This window comes from Mirounga leonina, unplaced genomic scaffold, assembly GCF_011800145.1.
Source record: "Mirounga leonina isolate KUSES-001 unplaced genomic scaffold, KU_Mleo_1.0 Mir_151, whole genome shotgun sequence".
NCBI lineage: Eukaryota > Metazoa > Chordata > Mammalia > Carnivora > Phocidae > Mirounga > Mirounga leonina.
The window spans coordinates 59,492,024-59,510,643 of NW_023270377.1; the positions used below are offsets into that span (position 1 = coordinate 59,492,024).

At 44.8% G+C, this 18,620-nt stretch overlaps 1 protein-coding gene across 1 annotated transcript in view; it reads right to left on the reverse strand.

Moving 5' to 3' along the window:
• LOC118012337 (cytochrome b reductase 1) overlaps positions 1-9,045 on the reverse strand; it is a 33,898-nt gene extending 24,853 nt beyond the window's left edge. The window contains exon 1 of the mRNA XM_035007786.1: positions 8,761-9,045. Coding sequence (XP_034863677.1) covers positions 8,761-8,953 — 193 coding nt within the window. The 5' untranslated portion in view covers positions 8,954-9,045. The remainder of the gene's footprint in view (positions 1-8,760) is intronic.
• Between the last annotated feature and the right edge of the window lie 9,575 nt (positions 9,046-18,620).

Below are 18,620 nucleotides of genomic sequence, written 5' to 3' on the forward strand. Positions count from 1 at the left end.
TCCAGAAATCCTGCATTGTTAGAAACATCAGCTATATTTTCTTATGCCTTGTATCAATATTGTAACAGATTACAAATATTATAACTGGTTCTGACATCACCTCTTTGTCTGACCCTGGTCAGGCATTTGATCTCTAAAATTAGGCACTGAACTTCAAATCCTAGCCAGCTTTAAATACTTAGGGCTCAGGTTTTCTAAAAGAAAACCATAACTCAGCTGTAACAAACTCAAATGGGAACAACTTATAGGCAAGGCTACATTTTACTCATTTGTTTTACACAGTGTCTGACATACAGTAAGTGCTTAATAAATGTATGCTAATTAAATAGGATGATATATGAAAACTGAATGAATGAATGAACCTAGAAAAGTACAGCCCAAGTCTGTGCAGTTATTTCAAAGCCTATTTTGGCCTTTTAAGAAAGTTTCTACAGGAAGAAAAGTAGTTCTAACAAAGATTTCTGGTCTAATTTCTTAAAAGAGAAGATTGTTCTACTTTTTAAGGGAAAAATTTTAAATTCCACAAAGTCAAGATAGAAAGCTCTAGCAGAAGTCACTTGTAAACTGGAAGGTATGGACTGGATTTGGTCCATAGATGTGTTTTGTTTGATCAGCACCATGTTCGGGGGTTTTGTTCTGGTTCTGTGGCTGGTTTTAGATTGAACCAGTTTTTTAAAAATCTGGATTCTCTGGGATAATGGGAAGCCCTAGCCACTTTGGGCTGGCATCCCCATACAGCCACAATTCGCTGCAGCTAAGAGGTTTCCTATTTTGTCCAAAGTAGGCCCTCTCCAATTCTTTACAATCCCTCCTCCGCCCTCAACACACACACACAAAAGGCATCTCCCTTCTGCTGCATGAGGATCTGACCTTTGGTTAACTGTCCTAATAAAGACATACCAGTGGCTTGACACTAATGTTATTAGGCAACACCATTTATAATGAAAATAACCCCCTGATGAACGGGGAGAAACAATGAAAAATCTATAAATACCTAATAAGAATGCCAATCTTTGGGCTTCCCAGAGTGCGATGATAACTGTTATATCCGGTGTTGGTTTCGTAGGTCTACCATAACAAATTACCAAAAACTGAGTGGCTTCCAACAACAGAAATGTATTCTCCCACAGTTCTGAAGGCCATTAGTCCAAAATCAAGGTGTTGGCAGGACTGGTTCCTTCTGGAGGCTTTGAGGCAGAATCCAGTCCATACTTCTCTCCTAGCTTCTGGTTGCTGCTGCCAACTCTTGGTGTTCCTTGGCTTGTAAGCACATCATTCCAATCTCTGCCACCATCTTCACATTGCCTCCCCCTCTCTGTGTCTGTGTTTCATGTCTTCTCTTTTCTTTTATAAAGTCACAAGTCATTGGATTGAGGCCCCACTCTAAATCAGGATGATCTCATCTTAAGATCCTTAACTTTACATCTGCAAAGACACTATGGTCACATTCACAGGTCCGTAAGATTAGGAGCTGGACATGTCTTTTTGGGGGCTACTGTTCAACTCACTGAATATCCCCTGCAGGGACACTGGAGACCAGGTCTGTAGAGCATTACAAAAGGTCCTGGCTCCTGTGGGGCATGAGGACCTTAAGCTCTGATCCCACCAATCAGATCTTGTCTCTTGATGTCTGAACTGTCACCTGGAGAGACGCTGGTTCAGGGAGGGATATATGGCTGCTACGTGAACTATTGCAGAAAGGGTGCCCATTGAAAAAGAATAGCAAATGCTGCCCTGGCAGGAAGCTCTGGTTCCTGTCCTATATCCTTCTGAGTACACTGGTGCCCAGTATGGTCTTGGCAGCCTTGTGTATCTGAATGTTTAGTTGAACACAGGATGACACTGGTGGGTGCTACACCACTTCTCCTATTTACTTCATAAGCCATCCTTGTCGGTACGGCCCCTGGTTTAGAGGACTGGCCAAACTTTCATTAATTTCATTTCATTTCATTAATATTTACCAAATGCTGATTATATGTTCGGTAACATTCTACACACCATAGATATAGCAGTGAAGAAAACAGACAAGGGAGTTTACATTCTAGTAGAAGACAGACAATGAATGAATAAATAACTAAAATAGTCAATGGTCAGAGTCTGGATAACACTGTATTCGGAGTTTGGGGTATATATAATTTTCTAAAGGATTGGATGAGAAGTATGATAGGAAAAGAGGAATCCAGGATGACTGTATGAATGTCCAAAAAGGATGAAGCTACCATTTACTGAGACGGGGAACCTGTATGACAAGTGGTTTTGGAGGTGTGAAGAAGATGGAGAGTTAAGGTTCGGACATGTCTATTTGATATCCAAACAGAGAGTCTGAGTAGACAGATGGATATGTGGGTCTGGAGTTCTGGGGAGAGGTCCACGCCAAAGACATAAATATCAGATTCAGCGAATATAGTGTTTAAAGCCATGAGACTGGATGAGATCACCAAGGGTATGAGTGCATCAAGAAAGGAGAAGTGGTCAGAAGACTGAGCTTTGGGCACTGTAAATTTAAAGGATCAGGGAGATGAAGAGGAACCAGCAAAGGACACTGAAAGGCACAGCCAGTGAAAAGAGTAGAGCCAAGAGCACCGGGTGTCTTAAAAGCCAAGTGAAGATGGGGCGCCTGGGTGGCTCAGTCATTAAGCGTCTGCCTTCGGCTCAGGCCCTGATCCCAGGGTCCTGGGATCGAGCCCCGCATAGGGCTCCCTGCTCAGCGGGAAGCCTGCTTCTCCCTCTCCCACTCCCCCTGCTTGTGTTCCCCTCTCTCGCTGTGTCTCTCTCTGTCAAATAAATAAAATCTTAAAAAAAAAAAAAAAAAAAGCCAAGTGAAGAAAGTGTCCCAGGGAGGTCAGTTACACCGAATGCTCCTTTCTAATCAGGCAAGATGGAGGGCTGAGAATAGACCACTGGAATTAGCTCCGTGCTTGCCACTGGTAACTATGTTAAGAGCAATTCTGGGGACGCCTGGTGGCTCAGATGGTTAAGCGTCTGCCTTCAGCTCAGGTCACAATCAAAGTGTCCTGGAATCGAGTCCGACATGGGGCTCCCTGCTCAGTGGGGAGCCTGCTTCTCCCTCTCCTGCTCACCCTGCTGTGCTCTCTATCTTTCTGACGAATAAATAATAAAATCTTTTTAAAAATTAATAAAAAAAAAAAGAGCAATTTTGGTGGAGCAGTGGAGTGAAAGCCTGACTGGAGGGGGTTCAAGAGAGAATGAGGGAGAGGAATTGGAGATACTTTTTTGTCAATACTTCAGGTGTTGACAAAAATTTCCAAAAAGTTCTGTGGTAAGGCAAGCAGAGAACTGAAACAGTAGCTGAAGGGGGGACGTTAAGAGTGTGGTTGGTTTTAAGATGAGAGAAATTACAACATGTTGGAAATAAGCTAATGGCGGGGAGAAAGTGAATGATGCAGAAGGAAAAAGGGAGAATTGATATCTTTATGTAAGCAAGAGAAGGCACAGTTCATACTTGGGCGGCAACATTCGAATGTGCCTAAGGCCTTCAGAGTAAAGATGCATTTCCAATATAATATGATGCCCATTCTTCCCTAATAAATCAGTGCTGCCAAACTGGCTAAACAGGATAATCACTGAGGGGGAAGGGAGGGCACTTTTACTTTAGATGCCATCATTATCATCACAGATGAGTAAAACTGCATTTTGTTACTAACAATTTAATGATGGTACAGAACTAATCACTCCTTCATTCAATAACGATTTATTCGCCTACCATCTGCCAGTTCCAGGTGTTTTTTTAGGTGCCAGATATACCCCAGTGAGCAAAATAATCATTTCTAAAATATTTTTATTAGTTACATTACAAAGAGATCTGTGTGCATTTATTTATAACAAAAAAATGTGTCTTGGGTTGCCCTGAATTGGGTCCTTATGCTTTGTGAAAACCTTCCTTTCCTTAAAATTGGTAGGTTTTATTATCAGTGGTGCCCCCACGGCTGGTTTTGGAGTAGGTTTCTGGGGCACTTTCTCCACTGTCTTCTTTGCCATGCTCTACCCCAAAGAGCCTTTTCAAATACACTTAAGTGGACTTGGAATGTGGTCACTTTTAGATGCATTAATAGGATATGCCAACTGCCTTTTAAGAACCACTCAATTTCTTTTTCTTAGTCTTTTAAATGTTACTGAAATGTAGTTATATTCTCTCACAAAGCCAACTTGAGATCATTAGATGATTCAATTTCTCTCCCTCCAGTGTATACAGTAGAGTTCTACATGTAGAAAAGGAAGGAGTATAGAATTGCTGAGACTTCTATTCACCAAATTTATATACTTGAATTTTCTACCTTTTACCAAATAACACATTCCACCTTGCTGAACCTTTTAAAAGGTCAACTGCCATTTTGAGGGGGTTTATTTGTTTCAGTCTTTTCTGTAGCCTTTTTTTCAAGGGCTCTTTCTCTGATTTCCTGGCAGTGAACTTACTTCTTGGGAAACATTCCTTTCAGAAAAGCACAAAGCCTCTTCTAAAGTTCTCCTTGAAACTCTTCCTCATTCACGTTTACTAGATATTCCACTCGTTTAAAATTTTATTTCAGTTTTAGATATCCTATCGTCTGCTATGCTCCATTTTAGAATACATGTATTTCCCAAAATTTATCTGGACTGTGTGTGCATGTGTCTGTGTGCCCCCATACACACACGGACATTTAGTTTGTAATTTTTATGCTTACTCCAGAGCTTACTGCTCAAAGGTGTTTCACAAGACTCTCACTTGTTCTCAAATGGTTTTAAGTACTGTTTACTGTTTGTGTCTTGCATTTGTAAGGCATTTTATGCCTAGAGTAATAACTGTAATTTAGCCTTCCCTTCTTCATCTCTAAATATTTGTGCATCACAAACTCAATTGCATCCTGTTCATTACTAGAGATCTGAAACAGCAAAACCCAAAAATTTCTTTCCTGAAACAATTACACACAGTAAAAAAGCCCGTTTTAACATGGCTAGTCTGTAATGCGTGTTTCCCTCCTGGTGCCTTCCTGCTGCGGGACCTGAGAAGGTGCTGGCCCACAGAGATTTGTAAAAACTCAGGACTACTATGTGTGTGCCTGTCTGTAGGAAAAAGCTTATGTTTATGTCAATTAAATGCATTATCTGATTAAAGTGCTTTGCAAGTCTGGAATCCAAACAATAAACAGGATGGGGAATGTTGACAGAACAAACATTCCAAAACTAATACAAATACTGTAACTAAGCTTTAAGAAAACAAGGTTTGCATAAAAGCAACAGATGAAAATTTCCAAAATATTCATTTACATGGTTTTGGTGTTTGTTTTTTTTTTTTAAGATTTTATTTATTTATTTTACAGAGAGACACAGCGAGAGAAGGAACACAAGCAGGCGGAGTAGGAGAGGGAGAAGCAGGCTTCCCGCGGAGCAGGGAGCCGATGCGGGGCTCGATCCCAGGACCCTGAGATCATGACCTAAGGTGAAGGCAAACACTTAACGAATAAGCCAAAAGAAGGAGAATCTTAAGCAGGCTCCCCTACGTGGGGCTTGATATTATAACCCTGAGATCACAACCTGAGCCGTAATCAAGAGTCGGACGCTTAATGGGCTGACCACCCAGGTGCCCCTCCATTTACATGTTTTTGCCCAAAAGTGAGTATGAACAGATCAAGAAAAGCCCAAAGTTTAAAGAAACTAGAAATCCTTTTAGGAAAACTCTAATGGACTCTAACACGAATAAAGAATTTCAAGGTGTATTTTAGATGAAGCTTTTTGCTTCTCTTAAGGATATTTTGCGGAAAGTAAGCATATTGCCATAAAGGCAGAGAAATGAACCTTGAAAACAAGGCCACTGAAAACATACTACTTCCATGGGTAAGGTACTTAATTGCTCAGTGCCTTGGTTTATTTATTTTTTTTAAATAAGTTATAAGGATTTTATTAGTTTATTTTATTCCAAATATCTTCTCAGACCACATTTACTTTTAGGAGTCACATTATGAAAAAATAGGCCAGATGGCCTGAGATGTTTTTCAGAGCTCCTCTCAAGACCGTGAAAAGAAACCAAAAAAAGAAGATCTCCCCAGTTCCAGTCAGGCTGTGTCCATATGTGAAAATAGAACCATTCCCAAATAGTTTCCAACTAAAATTTTATTTTCAATAATCATCTGTTGGCCTGTCTTCCTGGTGATGGGATGTAGTGAGGGCACCGTTTCAGGGCCACCAGATGGTGTCCTCATGTAGATAGACAGTTCCTGCTCAGGTCCACTGGAAGGGGACGGGGAAGTATATTGTTTATAGAATAATAGCCTTGGTTTATTCTTAAATACCTGTGAAAGAACGCACTTAGTGGGCATACAGAAAGCACTCAATAAACTTTCGTGACCGTTTTGTGACTGTCTCCTCTTTGGTCAGTGAGTCAGGAAACAACTAATATCATCTGTGTTTCCCTTACTCTCACAATTATGAGAAGACTCTGGAAAGTAAGAGCGGCTCTGAAGTGCTGGTTGGGAGAGATGAAGAGACTGTTTCTACTATTGTGAGCAAACAGAAGATGTTGACAGCTCTGGCCACACTTAAGGGCTCCACCACGAGGGAAAGAGCATTTCTGGTGACAGCGACTTTGGAACTTGAGTATGTTTTTCTCATTTTCGGTCAGTGGCAAAATAACTGGGACTTACATAACAAAGTAACTTGGCTGGCTGATGGCCCTCGCACCCCCATGCCCATCGCACTGCAGGTGAACTAAGCATGAGCAACGCCTGCCCCTGTATCCCAGGGTGGGAGGATGCTGGCCACACCTGCTGAAGGCTGCCAAACACGCTTTACATGGAAACAAAAATCTTTTCTTTGGGAACGAGGCCGGAGCTCCTTTGTTCCCTTGTTTGTTTTGGAGAGCCAGATATTAGTGGAGAAAAGGCGACCTGCTCAGAGACAAGGCTTAGAGGTTTCAGCCGGTGGGGACCTCTTTCTGAAGCCTTCATGCTTCTCTCCATTATTTTCTGAGCCCCTCCCCCGCACCGCTTTCTACCGCCTTCTAAATACTTTATCTGCCAGGCCTTGACTTCACTTTTTTAAAAGTGGCTACAAATAAATGGCGCTTGCGCCACTAGCTAGAGCTTCCTCCAGCTCAACATCAGAGGAAGGAAACTGGACACTTAGCAGCACTACACAACCACAATAAAAACTGCCATAGGGGCCCCCCCGGGTGGCTCAGTCGTTAAGCGTCTGCCTTCGGCTCAGGTCGTGATCCCAGGGTCCTGGGATCGAGCCCCGCATGGAGCCCCGCATCGGGCTCCCTGCTCAGCGGGGAGCCTGCTTCTCCCTCTCCCTCTGCCTGCCACTCTGCCTACTGTGCTCTCTGTCAAATAAATAAATAAAATCTTAAAAAAAAAAAAAAAAACCTGCCATAGATTGGGGGGGAGGGGGCCCACAGACAAAGATGTGTGAAAGCGGTCAAGAGGTACAAGCTTCCAGTAATAAAATAATTCCTGGGGATGTAAGGTACAGCATGGTGACTACATTAATAATATTATATTGTATATTTGAGCCGTCGCTAAGAAAGTAGAACTTAAAGATTGCTAAGAGTGTACATCTCCAAAGTTCTCATCACAAGAAAAAAAATGTGTAGCTATGTGAGCTGGTGGATGTTAACTAGAGTTACTGTGGTGACCATTTCGATTTATAAATCCTATATATATATATATAAAATACACATGTTATACACATGAAACATACAATGTTATACTTCGATTATATCCCAAAACAAAAACAAAATCTGCCGTCAACTGAACCCTCCCTCCCGGTCAGCCTCATCCCGGAGAGTGCAGGCCCGGAGCTGGCTTGTCCGGGCCAAACGTGGACACAGCAGACCCCAGGGACGTCTCAAGCACAAGCTCCGCTGGGAGCCAGAGGGCCGCAGGCCCCACCTGACATCTCGGGCCAACGCAGGGGCCAGCGCCCAACAGGAAGGCCCGCAGGGGAAATTTCGCTGGTCGCCAGCCACAAAAACAAGTTGGGCTAAAGTCTGTCCAATGACCAGGCAGGGAAGCCTAACACCCTTTTGAGTCCCGGAGGCTGGACTGAACTGAACGCTCTAGGAGGAGTGAAACAAGAGCTGATGCTTTACTCACCCTGGCCACCGGCTGAGCGGCCCCCTCACTCAGGACCGAGGCTGGGACAGGAACAAATTCTCGCCCCACCGTTTTCCCCGTTGCCTTCCCCTCCTAATCTGCAGCTCTGAAGAAAGTTCAGAGAAAGGCCCCGCCTAAAGAGCCTCTCTGCGCCAGTGATTGCGCAGGCTCCGGCCACAGGGGGCGATTTTCGGGGCTAAGGGGCTAGGGACGCACGGCACGGCAGCCTTCCTCCTCCGTTCCGGCTTCTGGTGTCCGCAGTGCCTCAAGCGCGCCCCGGCCACTCGCAGCAAAGAGTTAACCAAGTGGGGCCGGCGTAGCGGGCCGCCCGCCCGGCTGCAGCGGTGCTCAGCCGCCCCCCCGCCGCCGCCCCGAGGCGTCTGGCGGCGATCCCCGGGCCCGCGCGCCGCCCCAGGGCCGCCACTGCCCGCTAGCCCCCGTCGGCCGAGTCACGGGTCTGCGCGCCCGCGGCCCCCGACTCCGTCCCGCCGCCGCGCCCCGCCGTCTGGGCGCCCCGGCACGCTCCGCTCGCGGCTCCCCGCCCCGCGCGCCTCGCGCGCCCCTCTCGTCCCCTCGCTCGCCCACGTCGGCCCCGCTCGGCTGAGAGCGATCGGTCCGGGACCCCGGCCGGCGCGTCCCTCCCCGCTGCCTCCCAGGAGGTGCCCAGTACCGATGCCCTGGATGAAGACGAAGCCAGTGACCATGAGCACCGGGTGCCAGTTAAACTCGAGCGTGGTCCCATCCCAGCCGAGTCCGTCCCGGTAGTGGAGGACCCAGATGAGGGTGAAGATCACGGACAGGAAGCCGACGAGCAGCGCCGACACCAGCAGCCCCAGAAAGCCCTTGTAGCCGTCCATGGCCATCAGAGCCCCATACTCCGCGCCGCGACAGCCCCGCGAACTCTCTGCCCGGCGGCGGCGGCGGCGGCGGCGGCGGCGGCCTCAGGGCTCTGGCTCCGGGGCGGGACGCGGGCTTCGACTCCTGGGAGCTGCCTCCGCCCGGGAGGAGGGGCTTCCTCGCCAGCCGGCTGGAAGCTCGGGGCCGCCCCCTGGCCCGGCATCCGGTAACCGATCCGGTTTGTTGTTCAGAACGAGAGCTGGATTCCATACCCGCCGCTTGCTTTGAACTCCACCCGTGTCTTTACTTCTTTGTGGGATGATGAAGGCAGTGGGGCTGCGGAGGAGAGAGGACGGGATTGTGTGTTGATTTTGATTAACGGAGCCTCCTGAGTCCCAACCCTGAGGATTGGCAGTCTTCAGTCCCTGCCAGGAAGGTGCCAAAGAGGCCCTACCCGGCAAGGAAACTCCTTGCAGTTTGTGCTTTAGAGAAGAAAGACAGACATCTCCTGGACCCCAGATTTGCCTATATAGTGTGATAAATAATGGATTTTTTAAAAAGATTTATTTATTTATTTATTTATGTGAGAGAGCGAGAATGAGAGAGAGATAGAGTACATGAGAGGGGGTAGGGTCAGAGGGAGAAGCAGACTCCCCGCCGAGCAGGGAGCCTGATGTGGGACTCGATCCCAGGACCCTGAGATCATGACCTGAGCCGAAGGCAGTCGCCTAACCAACTGAGCCACCCAGGCGCCCCTAAATAATGGATTTTAAAAGTGCCCACCTACACAAACTAATTTGGACCAAAGCCCCACTTTGGTGAAGTGAAGCTTCACTCTTTGCCCTCTTTCCAGCATTACTGTTACCCTTCTCCATTAGACTGTTGTCTGTTGCTGTTAAAGAAAACGTGGCTCTGGCTGTTAGGGCATCTAGAATGCGTTTGGGAACGTTCACTTCTAGCCCTCTCCTGTAGCTCATCTCCAAGGACCGGCGCACTGTATTGTCTTGTTGCCATTTTGAAAGACCTTCGGATGTGCAGGTGGTGTATGGAAGTGATTCTGAACAGAAAATACCGGTTTTAAGCCAAGGAAGTAGATGTCAAGCCCTGATAGTAGGGCAGGATTAAGGGTTAAGAGTCGGAAGCTGCAGGATTCACCTGTGTCATTATTTTTCCCTAGGCGGAGAGAGAAGGAGAGGGAGAATAAGCACATGGAAAAGAAGGACCCCTCCCCGCAGTACAAGGCTTTCTATGGCCTGGCCGAGCCTCACCCTACACTCTCATCCTTTCACACCCTGACAGGCCCTGATTTTCATGGCTGTAAACTTCTCACCTAGCTCCTGACCCCTCTACTCACATCCTTGCCTCTGAATTTTCCTGACCCCATCTCCACCAAGACATCGTCTCTGAATCTGCCCTTGCCTCTGTTTTATGCCTCCACTCACCCACCTCCCCATCCAATGCCTCTCTGCTTCATTTTTATCAAGCTGCGATATAATCTTCTGTTCCTGTGGCTGTCTCCACTCCCCAGACTGCCCCCTTGAGAGTATTAACTGATTTATCATTTTATTCTTCCTTGGCATATAGTAGTTACTCAAATGAATCGGACTGAGTGTGTAAGGGTCCTGGCCAGAAATAGATGGCACATTCCAATTGGGCAATTTAATAATGAACAGGACTATTTGCAAAGTTGTGGGCAGGGTGTAGGAAACCACAAGGGTTTGGCAGTGCCCAGGCCTGAAGGGAAGAGGGTTACTGGAATCTGGAGAGAGAGAACTGTGTAAAGAGAGCAGTCTGACTGAGGTTCTGGCCTTGAGTTGGGGCTGCAGCCCTGCAGCGACCTCACAGGGAGGAAGAATGAGAGGCAGGATGAATATTCCTGTCTTACTCTCTTTCCCTCAAATCTCCTGTCCAGGGTCCCAGATGGCTGACGCTTATCAGAAGCCAGAGGGTAGTTGATGTAGTCTATATAGGTCAGCCTTCCAGGACACACAGCAGGGTGGAAAAGGGTACAAGTAAACCCATAGGAATGAACAGAAACTATCACCGAATCTTCCAGTTTTACTTTTTTACTTTTTTGGTTCCTGAGTGCTGCAAACTTACCCTGTTTAATTTTATACTGTTTCTCCTCCTTTGTGATCTTCCACTAGTAATTCTTTAACAATGTCATTGTGTCCCTATTCTTCTCCCTTAAAGTAGCTATTCCTTGTCCCCAGTTAACTTCTTCACCTCCTTAACACCTGTTCTCCACTCCTGAGTTTATTTTGCTCCACAGAAGCAGCAAATAAGAATCTCTGGGATTCCAGATTCCATTTAACAAAACATCTCAGGAGAGTGAAAACATGGCCAAATGGTACAGATGGTGTTGAATTATCTTGAATTTAACAAGCTAAACTGAGAGGATTTCAACTTTTAAGTTGTTCGTGTAAAAAGTTCAGAAAGAATAGAAAACCAGGGAATCATGGAAGTAGTCATTAGTAAAAGTTTATTTATTGTGCACACAGCAAAAAGACAGTTTGCAAACCAGGAGCATTCAGACCAAAACATGGAATGAGGTTCAAGGGTACAAGTGTATTGTTATAAAGCAGCTTATGTGGTGAGAAAGCAGTGACTATTCGTTTTGCACAGTGATATTTTTTTTAAGATTTTTAAATTTATTTATCTGACAGAGAGATCACAAGCAGGGGGAGAGGCAGGGAGAGGGAGCTGAGCAGGGAGCCCGATGCGGGGCTCAATCCCAGGACCCTGGGATCATGATCTGAGACAAAGGCAGACACTTAACTACTGAGCCACCCAGGCGCCCCTCATAGTGATTGGTTTTAATATTAGATTTTCATAAAGGGGAATTGATTAGTGGTTATTTCCTATCAATCCTGAGAAATAGTCCAAGTTTTGGTTATGATTTCCAGAGGCATAAGCCAGAAATGACCTTTGTCAAATTAATCTTACAAAATGAGCTCAATTAAGCTTTGCTTGTATGACTAAACTGGTTTTTTCTGCTCAGGTAATTTTCAAGCCTGGTCTCCATTTGTTTCTTAACATCCTTTAAGGACCTAACTGATAAAACTTGTCACTTGAAAGAGGAACATTTTTAATAAATATTGTTGTGGCTTAGTTTTAACAACTTTTTAAAACAAGAGTTGTTCAATACTAGAAGTTTCCTTTGGGAGATGGTAAACAATTTGTCACCAAAGTCAGACTAGATAATCTGTCAGCAATGCTATCAAAGGGATTCCTGATGTTTGTGGGGAAAATGGGGGGTGGGGTGGGGCAATGAACACCAGAGGATAGCCTTCCTAAAAACCTGTAATGCTTCAAGCATGCACATGTTGGCATAGATTTGTTTTGTCCCTGGCAGACACAGAATGCAGAGTAAGGAGATAGGACCTGAAGGGACAGGGAAAGAAAATCCAATCCCCACTCACCATGAGATTAGGAACCAGGTGTCCTATATGCCATTTATCTATTGAACTTCCATGAGGTATTGTTGCATTTCTTTTGGTGCATACAGAAGTCCACTATTCTAATGTAAAGTGTAACTTGTGCCTAGTGGTTTGCTTTGTGAGATAAGTGGACTATTATTTAAATTTTCAAATACTGACTGTGTGTTGGTTACTCTGTTTGTCCCTCCATTCTCTATCCTTCTTTGTCTTGCCTTCTGCCCTGGCAGGCTCCTTGCCCATTGGCTTCCAGTGCGCTTTGGCCAACGTGCTGAAGAAGGAGATTAGAGGGCAGGAAGAAAGAGAGGTCAACCTTTTTATCTCTCCCTGCCTCCTTCCCAGGCCGTGGTTTTTGCAGTGGTTGCATTCCTTTGCCACAACAATGTTTGAGTGACCCCTCTTCCACAGCTGTAACTCTCCCAGGGTCAGGTAACACCATGCCCACTTGCTTATACAGGCCCACGTGTTGCTTGTCCCTTGTCTTCACCGTTCCTTGTTGGGTTTTCTTAAGTCTGTTTGCACCTCTGTAAATACTCCCTTTATTACACTATCTTCAAACAGCTGGTTTGAAGCAAACCAGCTGTTTCCTCCAGGACCCTGACAGACAAGTAGAAAACTTATCTCACCCAAACTACTGTTCCCCTAGCTCCACCTAATTGTCTATGCCTTCTTAGGACATATTATGAAAGGAGGAATATATGAAACAAGAAAAAAACCACAAGCAGGAGGAATGAGCTCAAACATCTTCCTGTTCTCCCTTCTATTAGACAAGAGATTTGGGGATCAGAAAGCTGTCTCAGTGACTCACAGCTGATACCCTGACCCATGATGTAAACCAAGCTCAGGCAGTGGTCAAAGGCTCCTTAGAGAAATAAAGCAAGGATTATGACTTTGAAAAGAACAAAAACCCATGTTAATGAGAGGAATATACTTCCCCATGTGAGGCTAGACTGTGTTGTCTTTGTGGAAAAAAACGAATGTCTGCTTTGCTGAGATGTTTCTCCTCTAAGGGAACTGGTGAGGAGATTAGCTCCAGCTCTGGCTGTAGGGAGACTGGTGGAGGAATCGGCCTCTATTATCTCTCTAACTCAAGAGGCTCTCAGAATCTACCTGCCCCAAGAGGGCAGAGCTGAAGTAAAGACAGACTTCATTTCAGGAACCCCAGTTTGGGGAGAGGTAGAAAGTAGCTCTTTTCCTGAGGGAACAGAATGGTACACCAGCCGAGGAAGCCGACACAAGAAGAGGAAGATGTCTGGGGAGAACAGAGGAAGTGAGGAAAGCACCTTAAGAGGTGCCCAATCAAAAAGCCTAACTCAATAAGGGCCTCTTCCCCCTGCAGGCTTGGGAGGGGTGTTGGTCAGATCAAGGCAGTACTTTTGTTCGCCCACTCTATACTGCTCTGTAAGATCTAACTGACCCTTCATTTAATTTTTAAAATTGCTTCCATCATCATCCCATGAGAGTTTTGGGAGTTTGGTGAGGCAGGAAGCCCTTGGAAAAGGGATTAGTAACTCTTTCTAATCATCTTGCCTTCTCCTAATCATCTGGCAAAATAAAATTACAATGATCCTACTCTGGCCCTACATTTTCAGCCCAGACATTAGTAGGTGGAGCCTCATCCGGGCAGAATCTGGCCTTTGTCCAGGCAGAAAAGAAATAGAATTCAATTCTCTGATTCCCCAAATCTCATCGGCCACCTTTACTCCATAGATTAGCACGAAATAACCAGTTGAAGAAGAAAAGAATGGGGCCTGGTCATACCCAGGCTCAATTTACTTTATAGCCCTCCTCCCCACACAAACTTGGAAACCCTAGATTAAAATATAAACTTCGAGGTGAGGATTTGGTCTACCTTTTTTACTGTTGCTCTTTTAGGGTCTGTTCTAAAACTGTGCTGAGATTTGTTGTGAATGGGTGCGTTTGACACACAGACACACAAAAAGGACTGCCATGAAGGAAGAAGTTACTTTTTTATATTCATAGTCCCCTGGGAACAGGAGGCACTGGAAGTACTGCATGCCCCACAGGGCCACACCGCGCCCCCGGGGAAGCACCAAAACCAGATGAGCAGGCGGATAGGGGAACTGCAGCCTGGAGACTTTATTGCGGTTTTTGAGGGAAGGAATGGGCAAGGCAAGGTAAGCAAGTGGAACAGACTCAGAATTGGATAGTCTGAATAATTTCCGTGGGTTCTGGTTGATAGGGGAGGTCCCCAGTTGTCCCATCCCTGGCCCTGGATTGTTTAGGGCAGGGGATGGTGCCAGGAAGTACTAGAATTTGATAAAAGCTGGGTAGGGGGGGACGCCTGGGTGGCTCAGTCGGTTAAGCATCTGCCTTCGGCTCAGGTCATGATCCCAGGATCCTGGGATCGAGTCCCGCATCGGGCTCCCTGCTCCGTGGGGAGCCTGCTTCTCCCTCTGCCTCTGTCTCTCTCTCTGTCTCTCATGAATAAATAAATAAAATCTTAAAAAAAAAAAAAAAAAGCTGGGTAGGAGAATAGACTCTGAAGTGGTGTGACCTCTACATATCAGAGGTGTGCTGGCAGGCAAATTGTTATCTCCTGAGAGGGGCAGTCCCCAGGTCCACAGGGCCCCAGATGCCAGAGCATCAAGAATATGGAAAAGAAGAAAATACAGTTACTACAGCCTTGGACAATTGCTGACAAAGAAAAGGCATTTAAGAATACATTCGTGGACTGCCTGACTAGAGGGTTAGATTGGAGAGCCTAAAATCAAGTCAGAGAATTTGCAAGGGAAGGAATGTTCTAGAACAATTTTCTTCCATCTCAACCAGATTTTATAAATGCATCGGACTATTTAGGTGGGACATCAAAGTATGTTAAAAATTGGGTTATATTATTATTAATGAGTAGTCAGACATCATTTTACCTTTGGAGAACTTTATTGGATGCTTCCTTGTTTGGCACTGAAATAACAGGAGTTAAGCTATCCAATTTTTTTAAAGGAGTTCACAGACAGAAGTTCTCAGAAATATATTTCTAGAATTTTGACTCATGGATCTCAAGATCTTATTGAAGTTTGAAGGAATCATGCATTTCCAAAAGAGAACTCTGAAAGTAGAACACAGAGGCGCTCTTACTTGATCAAATATTTGGCTAAATAACTTTTATCTGCAAACAGCTTAAACTGACCTCACTGGATCTCGGGAAGAGATTATAATTTCTGTTAGAAGTTCTTTAAAAAAAAAAAAAAAAAGATTTATTCATCCATTTGAGAGAGAGAGAGAGAGCAACCCCGGGGGAGGGGGAGGATGGGGAGGACAGAGGGAGAGGGAGAGAGAAAATCCCAAGCAGACTCCCCGCTGACTGTGGAGCCAGACTCAGGGCTCAACTGGGGGCTCTGGATCCCACAACCTTGAGATCATGACCTGAGCCAAAACCAAGTCAGATGCTCAACCCACTGAGCCACCCAGGCGCCCCTCTTAGAAGTTCTTTTTTTTTTTTTTTTAAGATTTTATTTATTTATTTGACAGAGAGAGACACAGCGAGAAAGGGAACACAAGCAGGAGGAGTGGGAGAGGGAGAAGCAGGCCTCCCGCGGAGCAGGGAGCCCGATGCGGGGCTCGATGCGGGGCTCGATCCCAGGACTCTGGGATCATGACCTGAGCTGAAGGCAGATGCCTAACGACTGAGCCACCCAGGCGCCCCAGAAGTTCTTTTTAAAGAGAAAACCAAATGGTATAAGTCCAAATTTTATTTTTGTTCCAAAAATAATTTAGCTTGGCCTCTGTCATTTATATGTTGCCTCCAAGACTAGATCCTTGAGATCCCAGTCAACAGGAAGCAGTTGGAATGAAGCAGTAGGCATTGCTCTGGGGCTTCAATCTGCTACCAGTTTGCCATACAATCAGACAATTTACAGGGGCCCAAAACTGGGCTGCAGTTTGCTAATCTGCGCCAGGACGGCTTGGAACTAGATCAGGGTCTGTGGGTAGGATCTGGATGGGGGGGAAAACTGCACCTTTATTTTCCCTAACCCACTAGTATTTGCAGTGGCTATGACCAATAGAAATCACTGATATTTTTATGTCTCATTAAGAATTGTTACAGATATCTCAGTGTATCACTTAGCTCAGCACTTTTCAGAGTCACAGCAGTTATTAGACCTGCAGCAGATCTTATTAATGCAGCAGTAACAAATCACATATACTAGCATATCACCATTTTCTTTTAAACTGTGATTAACTCCTTTTTTAATGTAATTAGTTTTCTTTGTAATCTTTTTTTTTTTTTTTTACATTTTATGCATTTTAAAACAATATTCGGAGGAGAGGTCTGTAGGTTTTATTTAGCCTGCCAAAGGAGTCCACAGCACACAAAAGACTGAGAACCCCTGAGTTAAATGACCTCTAAGGCTTATTTTTGCTTTTTTTACCCAGAAATCCAGGGGAAGGCTATCAACTAAATCCAACTCACATCTTACAAAGTACAGTCAGTCACCATCCTACTGTGATAGGAATGTAAAAAACAATACTTGAAGAACTTGACACATCTCTTAGAAAGCCAACCTAGAAAAACCTTATATCCTCTTAATCCAGAGCTATTGTTAAATGCTGAGTTGTCCTGAGTGTCATACTTCCTCAAGAATAAAAGCAGGTCTCTTGATTGTCTAATCTTTACTTACTGATGTGTTCTATAAGCCAGGCCAGGAAAGAGTGTCAAACAGACCTTGTTTGTCATGGGTATCCTGTTGCCCCCTCTTTCAATACCTTTCTCCTCCTCTCTTGGCTGTTCTTCTTCCCAGCACCCACATTATGTACGAGAACCCCCAACACTCAGACCTTCCTACCACCATCAAGGTCCCCAGATGGAGACTTAACCTTCCTTTACTCTCTGTCAATATGGAGTGATTCCAAGTCTCTTTCATGCTGAGTATTGATGGTCGATGGTCATACTAACACCATGAGAATTACTAATGCTTATTGACAATTTAGTATGCCCCAGGCATAGTTCTATGAACTCTCCATGTATTAAATAATTTGATTCTTAAAACAACCCCATTTTATAGATGGGGAAACTGAGCCCCAGAGAAGGTAGTCAACTTGCCCAAGTTCCCACAGCAAAGAGGTAGTGGGATTGGGATTCAAACTCAAGTAGTTTGGCTCTATTCCTGCACTTGTAGATATCATGCTAAACTGCCATGATTTATTTAACAAATTCCCCGTTTGTTGAATTGTCATTTATGTTGCTTACAGTGTTTCACTACTAGAAAATTGCCTTCATGAATGTCTTTATACATAAATAATTTTACATCTCTGGCTGTTTCTTTAGGGCAGATTCCTAAAAGTGAAACTACCAGGTTAAAATTTTTTAATCAGATTGCTTAATTATTCTATAAATGACTGTAGCAATTTGACCAGAACTGTATGATCATGTCCCTTCACATCATTGCCAATAAAGGGTATTATTGTTCTGTATTTTAAAAATGTTTGGGGGCGCCTGGGTGTCTCAGTCAGTTAAGCGTTTGACTCTTGATTTCAGCTCAGGTCATGATCTCAGGGTTGTGAGATTGAGTCCTGCGTGGGGCTCCGTTCCTGGCGTGGAGCCTGCTTAGGATTCTCTCTCTGCCCCTCTCCCTCTGCTCCTTCCCCCCCAAATGTTTGCAAATCTGATGGGCATCACATGATAGCTCATTATAGTTTGCGCTATACAATGTAGCATTTCTCATGTAGTACTTGTTCATTTGTATTTCTTCTTTTGTGATTACTTGTTCCTCTCCTTTGACCATTTAAATAAAATTTTGTGTAGGGCTACCTGGGTGGCTCAACTGGTTAAGCCTCCGACTCTTGGCTTCAGCCTGGGTTGTGATCTCTCAGTTTGTGCAATTAAGCCCCAGGGCGGGCTCTGTGCTCAGCAAGGAGTCTGCTTGTCCCTCTCTCTCTGCTCCTCCCCCTGCTTGCACATTCTCTAAAATAAATAAATAAATCTTTAAAATAAATAAATAAAATTTTGTGTAATCTTTACTTCCTAATAAATTCTTAACATAGAGCTTTGGAAAGATTTAACTGGAAATAAATGTTAGTTCTTCGCTGAGCATGAGAAGACTGAGATTTCACAATGTCTTACAATGTTCCAGTGTCATGAGACCTGGGGACTTATTTGGGTTGCTTTAAGTCAGCAACACCTTGGTTTGAATAAGGGATCACTTTCTGTTCCTGTATCTTGTTCTTGAGATTCTCAAGCTGCTTTTCAAAAAATTGTATTCTAAAACAATTCCTTACTAAGCACGTTTCTCCT